Raw genomic sequence first — 13,234 nt, forward strand, 5'->3', positions numbered from 1 at the left:
ATGAGCTGAAGAAAGAAGTGGTAAACTACTCTAGTATCTTTGTCAAGAACCCCCCCCCCAAAAAAAAGAGGGCCAGGAAGAGTAGGACACAATTAAACAATAGCAAATTTTGACAGGACTTTGATTCTTAAATGAAGTGCTTTGAGGATGAGATACCTTTAAAAAGGACGCTGGAAATATTTGTATAATTAAACTATATAAAAATGATTTCCTCAACTTTTTCCCCCCTTCTAAACACAACTTAAAAATGTCAACCAGTCCTTTTTATACAGATTAATAATATGATACAAGAGGAAGGCAAAAACTTTCAGGACCACATTTATTTTTTATGGAAGCCTGTTTTCATTCTGGTCTTGGACCTGAGGGTACCAGGTGACTTGCAAGGGGAGGATGAGTGGTGTCTTTTTTTATGCTATCACCAGTCTCCGCATAACCTGTTGTATCTGCTCCAGTCTCTGCTCCAGTTTCCCCCACCATGTCTCTGGTCCCTGAACTTCTTTCTCCAGATTGTCTTGTAAGAAGGAGCCTGTAGGCAGCTGCTCTGTACTTTTTTGAAATGAGATTGTAAAGGACAGGGTTGATGGATGCACTCAGATAGAAAAGCTGTAGAGCCACAATATTGAAGTACTGGGAGAAGTGCATTGTCCTGGTATCTTCAGAGTTGATATAAATGATCCTGCCAATGTGGAAGGGCAACCAGCAAACTATAAATGCCAGAACCACCACCACTGCAAAGAGAAGTAGACATACAAATTAACAAAGGCCCCCACAATGGAATATGCTTCACTTAATACTCTTGGAATTTGTCCAGGGAAAAGACCTACATAAACTGATGCAAAGTGAAGTAAGCAGAACCAGGAGACCATTAAAGCCAGTATCAGCAATATTATATGGCCACCATTTATGAATGACTTAATTATTCCTAGCAATAGCGATCCAAGAAAATCCTCAAGGACTCATAATGAAAAATGCCTTCTGCTTCCAGAGAAAGAACTGGAGGCTGAATGCAGACTGAGACATACTATATTTCACTTTATTTCTTCACTTTTCTTTCATTTGTTTGAGTTCTTTTTTTTTTCAAAAAGGACTAATATGGAAAGCTGTTTTTCACTATTATACAAACAAAATCTATATTAGAGTGTTTGCTGTCTCAGGAGGGGGGAGGGAAGGAAGGGAAGGAGAGTGCAAATTTCGCTCAAACTTAAAAGAAAATGAAGGTTAAAATTGTTTTTTAAATGTAACTGAGTTAAAAAATAAAATATTAGTAAATAAGAAAAAGAATTTGTTCCAGGGGTAAATATTTGTTTCATGATTATAGAATAAATGAGGGAGAAATGTTTGTAGTCCAGTTTCCATCTAGTGCATAAAGCTGACTTCAATACCTACAGGTTTTAAATGGAGTCACCAATAGTGATGAACTATGGGTGTCATTTTATGCATGGGATATCCAAATAGGATACAAGCCACAACAAGTAATCTGGGCAACCAAAAAAGATTCCTTTAATATAGTAGTATAGAAGCAATATGTATAGCATATAGTATAGTGTATATAGTAGTAAGATGAGGACATCTTTAATAGGTGTCTGAGTAATAACAGACATCTTTGAGACCTATAACACTTTCCCTTGGCCTTTAGAGCAATTTGCTATGTGGATAGACTTGGGTTAGGGGCAGAACTTGACAGAGGTACTGAAATGATTTGGGGCAAAGCAAAACTAGATTTAAAAGCCCTATTATTAACTATTCCATAGCAAGCAGACAGAAATTCTGGAATATTGGGATCATAGAGTTTAAGAACACATTTGAAGTCAATTAACCCCTCCCATTTTGCAGATAAGGAAACTGAGACCCAGAAAAGTTAAAGGACTCCAAATTCAGCACATTGTTCCCCACTAAAATACTTTTTGATGCAGAAACCTAATTACTATTTATATTCAAATTTAACAAATATGTATTCTGTTGAGTATTGTTAGGTAATTATTAATCATATTAATAAGAAAGGATCTGTAGCTCAAAAGAGCCTACTGTCTAGTGGGATAAGATAAAGAATAGGCAAAAATAGCCACAATACAAAGCAGAATGTGATAAATGCAGGAGAGAGAGAAAAAATAATAGGCAAAATCTGAGGAGGGGAAGGTCTCTTTTAGGGGAGATGTGGGTGGTGAGAAGTGGGAAAATCTTGCTCTTGGCTTGCGGAGAGTCAGAGATAAGACAGAAGTAAAGAAGGTTTTTGGGAAGTGTACATTTATTTTCCCCCAAGACCCAGATTGTTCAACTAGGATGAAAGTTACTTGAAGATAGGTTTGTTTCTGGGCTTTTGTTTGTTTTGTATTTTTAATCTTTGAATCTCATTTGCACTTTAGCTCTCACTTGCTTGGTGAGGGAGAAGAGAGTAAAAGAAAAAGGAAAAGATGGAGAAAAAAAGAAAGGAAGAGAGAAAAAAGAAGAGGAAGGAGAGAAAGAGAAGTTAAAGAAGAAGAAAAAGAAGGAAGGAGTAGAACAAAGAGAAAGAGAAAGAGACCGAGGAAGAAGAAGGGAGCCTCGAGGGGTAAAGAGAGGTGTAGGCGGTTTCCCACTTTTCTCTCGATGCCCGCTTCCCCCACTCTCTTCCCTTACCCAGGACCCGCACGGTCTGCCGATGGCCCTTCTCCCGGCCAGTGGCTACTGGTCCCCTCAGCGAAGCTTTGCTTCTCCACAGCGCCCGTCCGATCAGCCCGTAGAGGACACTAAGGCAGAGCATGGGTACGAAGAAGTAGGCTGTGGTGACCCACAGCATGACGCGCAGGGCGCCCAGACGCTCCCGGTTTGGTTTGCACTCTCGGCTGAACAGCACAGCCCCGGCTGCCGCCGCCGCCGAGCTCCCCGATGGAGCGTCCTGGGAGGGGGCCCGGAGGGCCGTCTGGGCCATCAACTGGGTAGTCTCCAAGGGTATGGAGAGAGGGGCGGCCGGCCAAGTGCCATTGGAATCCAGCGCCTCGCCCTCCGCTCCTTCGGGAACCTGGTCCTGCTCGACGCCCACGAGAAAGAAAAAGGGACCTGCCGAGAGCAGCGCCACAGCCCAGAGAGCAGCGATAAGTGCCCGCACTCGGCGGCGGGTGACGAGGACGCGGGCGCGCAGTGGGTAGCAGATGGCCAGGTAACGCTCCACGCTCAGGGCGGTGATGTGCAGCAGGCTGGCGTAAGTGCAGCCCTCGCCCAGGTAGAGGGAGAGGCGACAGAGCAGCTGCCCAAAGACCCAGGGCCGGGAGCGCCACAGGCGGTACAGGTCCAAGGGGAGGCCAAGCAGGATGAGCAGGTCGGATACGGCCATGCTGCCCAAGTACAGGTTGGTAGTGGTCCGCATGTCCCGGTAGCGCCGGATCAGCAGCACAGTCACCACATTACCGCTCACCCCGACGGCAAACAAGCCCAGGCAGACGGCGGTCACGGGCACCAGAGCCCCCAGAGGGAAAGGGGAGCAGCGGCTCTCGTCGCAACGCGGCAGGGACCACTGCCGGATCTCTGGGGATACTCCATCGGGGCTGGCGCTGCTGCTGCTGTTCCAAGAGCCACCCATGTCCTCGTGGTGGGACCCAGCAAGGTGGCGTGGGGAGTGACTGTCTCTGGCCACCCCTAACCAGTGAAAGCAAGGAAGAGCTGGCTGGGGGAACCTTAGCGCATTCTTAAGGGGCTTTATCTTCTGGCTAGAGTACCTTATCCTCGAACAAGTGTTCTTTCCTTCTCCCCTCCTCTCTCAGAGGAGTTAGGAGATTGGGGTGGGGTGACGGGGGAGGGCAGATGCTTTGGGTGCCCTCCGCTTCCCGGGGTCCAGGAACTGCAACTGTTGGTGGATACCAGAGTGAGTCGGACCCTGAACGGACCCTACAGTCTCCGCCTCCTTCTACTGCCTACATCGAGCTCCTCACCCACACTGGGACGCTTAACCCTGATCTCTCTCCACCTGCCTCCTTGAAAGTAGGCTCTTTTGCTGCCTCTCCGGAAGAGGTTTTCCAGCCTTAACGAAGTTACCTCAATAAGCTCAGGGGACAAACATTTGTCAGGAGAAGAGACCAGTCAGTGAAGTACTGTGTACTTAGTTTCTGCAGCATAATTTCTCTAAAACTGTGTTAATTTGGGGCTCACTTCATTTTATAACCTTGCTAGCTGTATAACCCTGGGCAAGTCACTGAACCCTGTTTGCCTCAGTTTCCTCATCTGCCAACTTCTGTCCCTGACATTTCTCTTCTTTCCTGCCTTAAGGAAAAGCGGGTTGGAAACCTGTAATCTTGGGAGCTTTGAAAAATGGGAAGAGTGAGCCGAGTTTGGGGAGGAAGTGAAGCTAAAGTGATCCATTTCACCTATTAGCAAAGGAGTGAGTCTTTTAGTGTTAGCTTTGAGGAGAAAAACTAGATAGGTGAATACTTTGTAGCAAGGTCTTTTAATCTGAGCCCCCTCTCCACAGGGACAGAGGTGGTAGCGCACAGTGTACCCCATGCTTTGGTAGGGCGGGGAGGGAGCAATGTTTGTGCTTCTCTTTATGAATTATCTTCTAAGGAGCTATACCTCTGTAACAGCCCATTTATATTAATTGGTTAAATGTAGCAGAGGAAGCTAGCTGGTGAAATGGATAGAGTGCTAGGACTGGAGGCAGGAAGATTTGGCCTCTGAAACTCCACTTGCCTCAATTTCCTAAGCTGGAGAAGGAAATGGCAAATCACTCCACTTTCTTTGCCACGAAAACCCCAGATAGGGTCCTGATGAGTTAGATAATATTGAAATCAACTGAACAACAACATAGGAAGTCAGCTTTAGGATGACTGTATTACACAAAGAACAGCACAGGGACATGAGATCCCCAGGGATAGGTGGCAATCTTAGTTAGAAACATACTTTTGAATGTTCCAAGATGGTCTGTGAATAATTTTCAATTTCAGGAGAGCCAGCATCCAGGGGAGAGTGTTGGCCTTGGGTTTTAGTCCCTCCTTCCAAACTTAGGAACCTTTTTGGACAGCAGTCAAGCCTCTTAATTCTGGTTCTCTTGCTCCACTTTGCTTATGGGTAAAATGGCGATGCTAACAGTGCCTGCTGCTCAACAACAGGTCAAATGAGACAATATATAGAAAGCATTTTGAAATCTTAAGTGATGTAGGTATGCTACCTATAAAGACTGGGAAAGAGGAAGTTCTCCAGTGGAGCTTTGGAAGCTTATTGCTCATTTATGTCTGACTCTTCATTAGCCTATTTGGGGTTTTCTTGGCAAAGATATTAAAGTGGTTTGCATCTTCCTTCTTCAGCTCATTTTTCAGATGAGGAAACAAAGGCAAACAGGGTGAAATGACTTGCCTGGCTGAAGTCACATTTGAACTCAGGTCTTTCTGAGTCCAGTCCCAGCACTCTATAGCACTATATGACTCACCATACTGTCTAGTTGGAGGATAGAGAAATCCTTAAGTCATAAGAAATAGTGTTGGTTGGAATAGTGGCAAAGAGTCTTTATAGCTCATTAGTCTAGAGATCTGACTGTCATAATTTGTGTGGATTTACACTGAACTCTGATTTTTTTTTTTACTGGATCACATTATCTATGATTTCATCTGTGAGTAGAACTCCATGTGAAAAATTCCCTCCACTAGTGTAGATTGAAGATTTCTCCAGTATGTAGTCATGGAGAATTGCCTGGAATGCACTGAGATTAAGTGACTTGATCAGGATCACACGGTCATATCAGTAGTAGGACTTAACATAGGTTTTTCTGGGTTTAAAACCATCTTCTTATCCAGGCCACTTCTTGAACTCTTAAGTACTAGATATAAATCTCTGTTTATTGAGATCAACATTTTTAGTAGGGGTTCAGTTCTTGATTGATCCTTTGGAAAACTGAAGATTTGGTCTCCATGTTTTGTTAATGTCCATTGATTCTATAGTATTTTCCTGTTTGAAAGGTCTCTTTCCTCACCTAAATTCATATCATCACTGCAGTTCCTCCAGGAACACTAGATTCTTACAATTGCCTTGGTTCTTCTCAGTTTACTTTGCATCAATATTCATATAAGTCTTCTAAGAATTCTCCGAAAGCATTCTCTTCAGCATTTCTTATGGCACAATGGTATCACATTACACCCAATCATACTTTATTCAGACATTCCCAATTGATGGGCATCCCCTGAGTTTGCAGTTTTTTGTTACTAAAAAAAATGAACTGCTATATTTTAATACGATCTTTCCTTCTTTGATTCCTTTAGCATTATAAAACTAATAATGGTATTGCTGAGATATGCATGGTTTAATTAACTTTTGGGCATATTTCCAAATTGCTTTCCAGAATAGCTAGACAAAATCACAGCCCCATTAGTGTTTCAATGTGCCTGTTTCCCCACAGCCTCCACCATTTCCTATTTTCTTTCTTTTTGTCAACTTGGCTAATGTGATGGGTAGGAGAAGGAACCTCTGAGTTACTTTAATTTGCATTTAGTTGGGTTATACTGTTTCCTCCCACTCCACTGCCTGGTACAGTTATGACTGGTTTTTATATGTATTACGCACAGGTCATCAGTGGGAATATACTATTACCAACTTACATTGTCCTTCCAGTATCCTTTGGTTCATTAGCAATTGTGATACTTTTCTTTGGAATAGCAAAAAGAGAAAAAAAATACTGTAATCTGAAAGAAATACTAGAATTACTTTGAGAAATGAGCTCTGAAATTCTATTCTCCATACCTAAACATTCTCGTTTATTTTACTTACTAGTATTTAATTTTTTCTCTCAATTACATGAAAAATCAATTTTTAAACCTTCATTTAAAAATAGTTTGAGCCAAATCCTTTTCCTTCCTTCCTTCGTTCCTTTGTTCCTTCCTTCCTTCCTTCCCTTTATTTGTATCATAGACCACTATGGCAGTTTGGTGAAGCCTAAGTATCCCTTCTGGGACTACTCTTCTAAAACTTATAACTTAAAAAATTGTTAAATTTCAATGAAAGATTAGGGAAAATACAAATGTAATCTCCCCTCCAAAAAATGGAGAAAAAGATAACCCCTCAAGGACTTCTATCTCCAAATAAGATCTATTAATGAATATTCTGTATAAAATATGAAGTCTCCCAGAAGACAGGACATGGAAGAGGGTTGCTACTGTCTTTCAGATTTGTGTCCAAGTTGGGGTGGTGATAGGTCGGATTTCCCCTTTTGTACAGGAAAAGTCCCATTTCTCTGATGTGTGTTAGGTATGCTTGCTTGCTTTGGGGGGACCTGAGTGGCTAATGCCATGGAATTAGTATATGAGCTCCTTGGAAATAGGGATTGTCTTGATTTTCTATTTGCATCCCACTGCATTTATAAGCAGTTAATAAGAATGCATTGAATGCCTTCTGTGTACTTTTCTTATACAACTACAGAGAATGAAACTACTTAGAAAGGAATGTTTACTTATAGGGAGACCATTGCATTCTATAGAAGTACTTCCTACATGACTTTTCATTCATTCATTCCTTGGCGACATCTTCTCCTCCCTCAATTCACATATTCAATATTGGCCAGATCTTTTTTCTATCTCCATTATATGTCTCACAGATGTCCCCATTCTTGCCACTCACACAGCTGCCACTCTAGTTCAGGCCTTTATCATCGCTTGCCTGGACTTTTTTTTTTTAATAGGCTCCTAATTGGCCTTCCTGCCTTGTCTCTTCTCTCAATCTAGTCTGACCATGTCAGCCCCACATTTGAGAAAGGTCAAATATGAACTCTTCTGTTTGGCACTGGAAGTCTTTCATAATCTGCCCAGTTCTTATTTTTTGTCTCCTTTTCCACCTTCATTATGTGTAGTAGGTGCTGACCTACTCATTGTTCCTCATGCTAGCTAATCCACTTGCCCAGAATGCTGACCCTCTTTAACTAACACTTTGAACATCCTTGGCTTCCTTCTAGAGTACAGCGGCACTTTCTGTACTGGTCCTTCCAGTGGCTGGGGCTTGTCCCTCTAAGGCTATCTTGTCTCTCTCTACTTGTGTATCTGGCACATACACACATCCAGACTTTTTTCCTTTCTCATTTGAATGCAGCAAGTTCCTTGAGGGTAGGGATTATCTTCACTTTTTTCTTTGCATCCTCAGTGCTTGGCATAGTGCCTGGCACTCCATAGGTATGTGCCAAAGGGTGTGCAGAGTTTTATGGCTCTTTGTGATAGTTCCAAGTTGTCCTCCAAAATGGTTGGATCATTAGTATCCCAATTTTGCCATATCCCCACCAGCATTAATCACTTTCCTTTATTGTCATAGTGGTCAATCTGATATGTGTGAGGTGGTACCTCAGTTGTTTTAATTTGCATCTCTCTAATCAAGAGAGATTTAGAACATTTTTTCATATGATTATTGATGGCTTTGATTTCTTTATCTGAAAACTGCTTTCTATCCTCTGACCAGGTCAATTAATTGGGGAATGGCTTGTCTTCTTATGAATTTGATTTAGTTCTCTATATATTTGAGAAATGAGACCTTTATCAGAGAAATTTGTTATAAAATTTCCCCCCAGTTTGTTGTTTCCCTACTAATCTTGGCTATGTTGATTTTGTTTGGACAAAAACTTTTAGTTTAATATCACTAAAATTAATCATTTTACATTTTATAATGTTCTTTCTCTTGTTTGGTCATAAATTCTTCCCTTCTCCATAGATCTGTAAACTATTCTATGTTTCCCTAGTTTACTTATATCAGCCTTTATGTCTAAATCCTTTATTCATTTTGATCTTAGTATAGTGTGTGTAACATTGGTCTATTATCTAGTTTCTACTATAGTTTTCCAGTTTCCCCAAAAGCTTTTGTCAAATAGTAAGTTTTTATCCCCAAAGCTGAGATCTTCGGGTTTATCAAAAACTAGGTTGCCAAGGATTTACCCCTAATCTATTCCATTAACCCACCCTTCTATTTCTTAGCCAGTATGAGATTGTTTTGATCATAAAAACGGTTTTATAGTGCAGTTTGAGATCTGGTACTGCTAGGCCATCTTCCTTCACATTTTTTTTATTAGTTCCCTTGATCTTTTGTTCTTTCAGATGAATTTTATCTTTCCTAGTTTTATAATTGATAGCTTGATTGGCATGGCACTGAGTAAGTAAATCAATTTGGTCGAATGGTCATTTGTATTTTATTATATCTTCCTACCCATGAGCAAGCCATATTTTTCCAATTGTTTAGATCAGACTTTGTGTGAATTGTGTAATTGTGTTTCAATTGTGGTTGTCCTGGCCAGTTGATTCTCAAGTATTTTATATTTTCTAGTTATTTTAAATGGAATTTCTCTATCTCTTGCTGCTGCTCTTTGTTGGTAATATACATAAATGCTGATGTCATATGTGGGTTTATTTTGTTTCCTGCAACTTTCCTAAAGTTATTCAACTAGTTTTTTTAATGGATTCTCTTAAGTATACCAGCATCTCATCTGGAAAGAGTTTCCTCATTGCCTACTCTAACTCCTTCAATTTCTTTTTCTTCTCTTACTGCTAAAACTAGCATTTCTAGTACAATATTAAATAATAGAGGTGATAATGGACATCCTTGCTTCACTCCTGATCTTACTGGAAAGGCTTCTAACTTGTCCCCATTGCAGAGGATGTTTGCTGATGGTTTTAAATATGTACTGTTTTTAGGAAAAGCCCTGCTATTCTTATATTTTCTACTGTTTTCAATAGGAATGGGTGTTTTATTTTGTCAAAGGCTTTTTCTGTATCTATTGAGATAATCATGTGATTTCTGTTGCTTTGATTATTGATATGGTCAATTATGTGTATGGTTTTCCTAATATGAAACCATCCTTTCTTTCCTGATATAAGTGGTCATAGTGAATAATCCTCATGACCACTTGGAGTCTCTTTGCTTGTATTTTACTTAAGATTTCTTGCGATGATTGCTTCTAAGATCTTGGAATTATAAAATGGGTTTAAATGTATTAGGAACAATAACTAACATTTATATAGTGCCTTATTATCAGTCAAGCATACTTTACAATTATGCCTCTTTTAATCTTCACAATCCTGTAAGGTTGATACTATTACTATCATCATCCCCATTTTACAGATGAGGAAACTGAAGCAAACAGAAGTCAAGTGGCTTGCCCAGGGTCACACAGCTAGTGATGCCAGATTTTCTTTCAGGTCTTCCTAATGCCAAATCTGATGCTATACAGTGGATATACGAATATACTATACCACTTCCCTGTCTTCTAAATAATTGTCTGTAGAAATAAGGTACATTTTAGAAGACTACATTTTTATACATTATAAATTTATATAAATTTGATCCATCTAAAAGTATTATTTGTTGCAGTTTAATGCATACATTTAACAGTATTTTGCTCTTTTGCTTCAAGTTTAGATGGATTTGAGAGTGGGTGGGTACGAATAATTTAGATGGCCCATGTCTTTGGTTGACAGATCTGGACTACTATGTGTAGTTTTGGGTGCCATATTTTAGGAAGTTCTTTAACAAATTGTAGTGCATTTAGAAAAGACAAAGTCTATTTGCTGAGAAGATTTAATACCATACCAACAAGGCAATGGATGGACCTCTGAGCAAGGGGTACAAGTAGCAGAGGCAGATTTAGGAAGGAGATAAGCATTTATTAAGTGACTATTATATGTTATGTACTCACTACTTTACAAATTCTGCATCTGAACCTCACAATCACCCTAGGATATATAGGTATTATCCCCATCATGCAGGTGAAAAAACTGAGCCTGAAGCAGTTAATTGACTTGATCAGTCATACATGAATGTTTGGGGCTGGATTTGAATTCAGGCCTTCCTTATCCCAGGCTCAGTGCTCTAACTACTGTACCAACTGGACTATCCAATTTAGGCTTGAGATAAGGAAAAGTTTTCTAATAATTAAAACTTCCCCAAATTGCCATGGGCAGTGTCATGTCACTTTAGTTCAGTTTAAGATTGGGTGACCATTGGTTGGGCTTGTTGGAGAGACATCTGACTTTCTCCTTGGTTTCCTTTAAGTCCCAATTAAAATCCTATCATCTACAGGTAATCATTCCTAACCCCTCTTAATTCCAGTGACTTGTTATTTTCTAATTATCCTGTAGCTTGTATGCATTTGCATCTTGTCTTGCCTGGTTAGACTGCAAGATCTGTGAGGACAGGGACTGTCTTTTGCCTCTTTTGGTGTCCCCAGTCCTTAGAATAGTACCTGGGGCACAGGAGGCACTTAAAGTTTGATCGATTGGTTATGAGGTGCCATTTATCCCAAATTCTCTTCTGCCCTCTGCATCTGGAATCAGTCCCTTGATGTCTCTCCTTCACTCTGGCCTCTCATGGAAGGGCCCATTTTCCTCAAAGCCTACTTGTCCCCCCTCCTGTCTTTGAAGCAGTTTGGTTCCTACATTCATCCATTTTCTTCATTCTGATGGCCCCTTCTGTGTCACCTACAAATATCCCCAAGTTCTCACTCTCCTTAAAAACTCTGTCCCCTGAGATATCACTCTTTAAAACTGTTGTGCTCTCTTCTCCTTTTGCAACGTCTTCTAATCAATCAACTGGAACTACCCTCTGCAGTTACTAAATTGCCCAGTTTGTTCTCATCTTCTCTACAGTATACGGTCCTGGTGACTATCTTCTCCTGGATATGCTCTTTTCTGAGGTTTCCCAGCACTGCTTTCTTGATTCTCCTCCAATTTGTCTGACTACTCTCAGTCCCGGGCTTTCTTTTCCTGTCTCTCCATTCATTCCCTCCTTGACCTCAATAGCTCTCATGAGTTTGCTCTTGATATTGATAAGAGATATCCAGCCTTAGTCTTTGATGGACCCATAGAAAGAGCTTTCCTCTGCCTTCCTCACTGTTATCATGGTCTGACCCTGGACAAATAAATCACTTAACCTCTTACAGCTTAAGGTTCCTTATCTGCAAAATGGGGGGAAATAACAGCATTTACTTCACAGAGGTTATTATAAGGATTGAGTGAGAATTATATATCTAAATGCTTTGCAAACCTTAAGGTGCCATATAAATGTGAGTTATTTTTAGGTCCTAGGGGCAGTTTGAAGGCACAGTGGATAAAGCACCAGGCCAGGAAGTCAGGAGGACCAGAGCTCAAGTTCAGCTTCAGACACTAGTTGTGTGATCTTGGGCAAGTCACTTAACTGTTTGCCTTGGTTTTCTTGTTTGTAAAATGAGCTGAAGAAAATGACCAACCACTCCAGCATCTTTGCTACGAAAGTCCCAAATGGGGCCATGAAGAGCTGGACAAGATTAAACAAGAAGGTGTTAGGTCCTACTAGCATCTCAAACTCAACATGTCCAAAAGAATATTTGTCTTTCCCCCCAAACCATTCTTTTCTGAGTTTCCCTATTCCTGAAGGTATCACAATCTACTCACTCACACCCAGAAATTTCATTTCATCTTTGACTTTCCACTCACCCCATATATCCAATCAATCACCAAATATTCTAAGTATTTTCACATTTCCCACATTCATCTTTTTTCTTTCGACCTTTATGTCCTCATCACCTGCACTATTTTAGGTTCCCTAACTGGTGTCTCTGCCTCAAATTCTTCTCCTCTCCAATCCCTCCTCTACAGAGTTCCTCAAGTGCAGATACCAGCCACCTCCACTCTTTCTCCTCATCTCCCTCCCCACCTACCCCCAAGAGCTTTGTTCTTTGCCCCAAGGACACTGGGCTCTGGTGAGCTTTTGCCTTATGTTGTCTTTAATGCTCTGAGCTGTATTCTGGCCACCTCCAGTGATGGTACTGCCTCTCCATCACTTTCTAGTTCTTTATGTGTTTAAATGTAACCCCTTTTAGAACAAACACTGTCTTGCTCCTCTTCTGACCAGCAGGGCCTGGCATCTTGCACTTAATTATCTCTCTCTTTCAGCAATGCAAGGCTCATTGTGCTAGGTCTCAGGGATGACAAGAAAGACAAGGTCCTTATTGTTGAAGAGGTTAAGGAGATGATGATACATAATGAGGAAGCAGATTATATACGTCAAGTAAGTCCTTCTATAGAATGCACTTTTGAAGAAAACTTCACAGAGATGGGCTATGAAGAAACGGTTAGGAGTTAGATATTTGAAAATAAAGAAAAAGAGTATAAGTAAGGGAGCAAACCATTGAAGGCCTTGAATATTAAGTTAAGCCTTTTGGATAGCTTTTTACTATATTTTTTGAGGGGGAAATAGGGTAATAAATGTTAAGATATGGTTATAAAATGATCAGAGCTATGCTGTTGTAAGATACATCTGGTGGCAGTGTGAA

General features: G+C 40.8%; 1 protein-coding gene across 1 annotated transcript; it reads right to left on the minus strand.

The window, feature by feature from the left end:
• Nucleotides 1-342: 342 nt before the first annotated feature.
• MLNR (motilin receptor) lies at nt 343-3,792 on the minus strand. The gene is made up of 2 exons (XM_001378704.3): nt 2,617-3,792; nt 343-728 (listed from the first exon to the last, which is right to left on the minus strand). The coding sequence occupies exons 1-2, from the start codon at nt 3,554-3,556 to the stop codon at nt 343-345; spliced, it is 1,326 nt and encodes a 441-aa protein (XP_001378741.2). The 5' UTR covers nt 3,557-3,792.
• Nucleotides 3,793-13,234: the final 9,442 nt, after the last annotated feature.

The sequence above is a fragment of the Monodelphis domestica genome, chromosome 4 (assembly GCF_027887165.1).
Source record: "Monodelphis domestica isolate mMonDom1 chromosome 4, mMonDom1.pri, whole genome shotgun sequence".
Taxonomy (NCBI): Eukaryota; Metazoa; Chordata; class Mammalia; order Didelphimorphia; family Didelphidae; genus Monodelphis; species Monodelphis domestica.

Coding starts and splice junctions, on each gene's coding strand:
- MLNR (XM_001378704.3), bottom strand. CDS start 3,556: ATGGGTGGCTCTTGGAACAGCAGCAGCAGCGCCAGCCCCGATGGAGTA. Junction 729..2,616: donor GCAGACCGTGCGGGTCCTGG/GTAAGGGAAGAG, acceptor TTCTCTTTGCAG/TGGTGGTGGTTCTGGCATTT.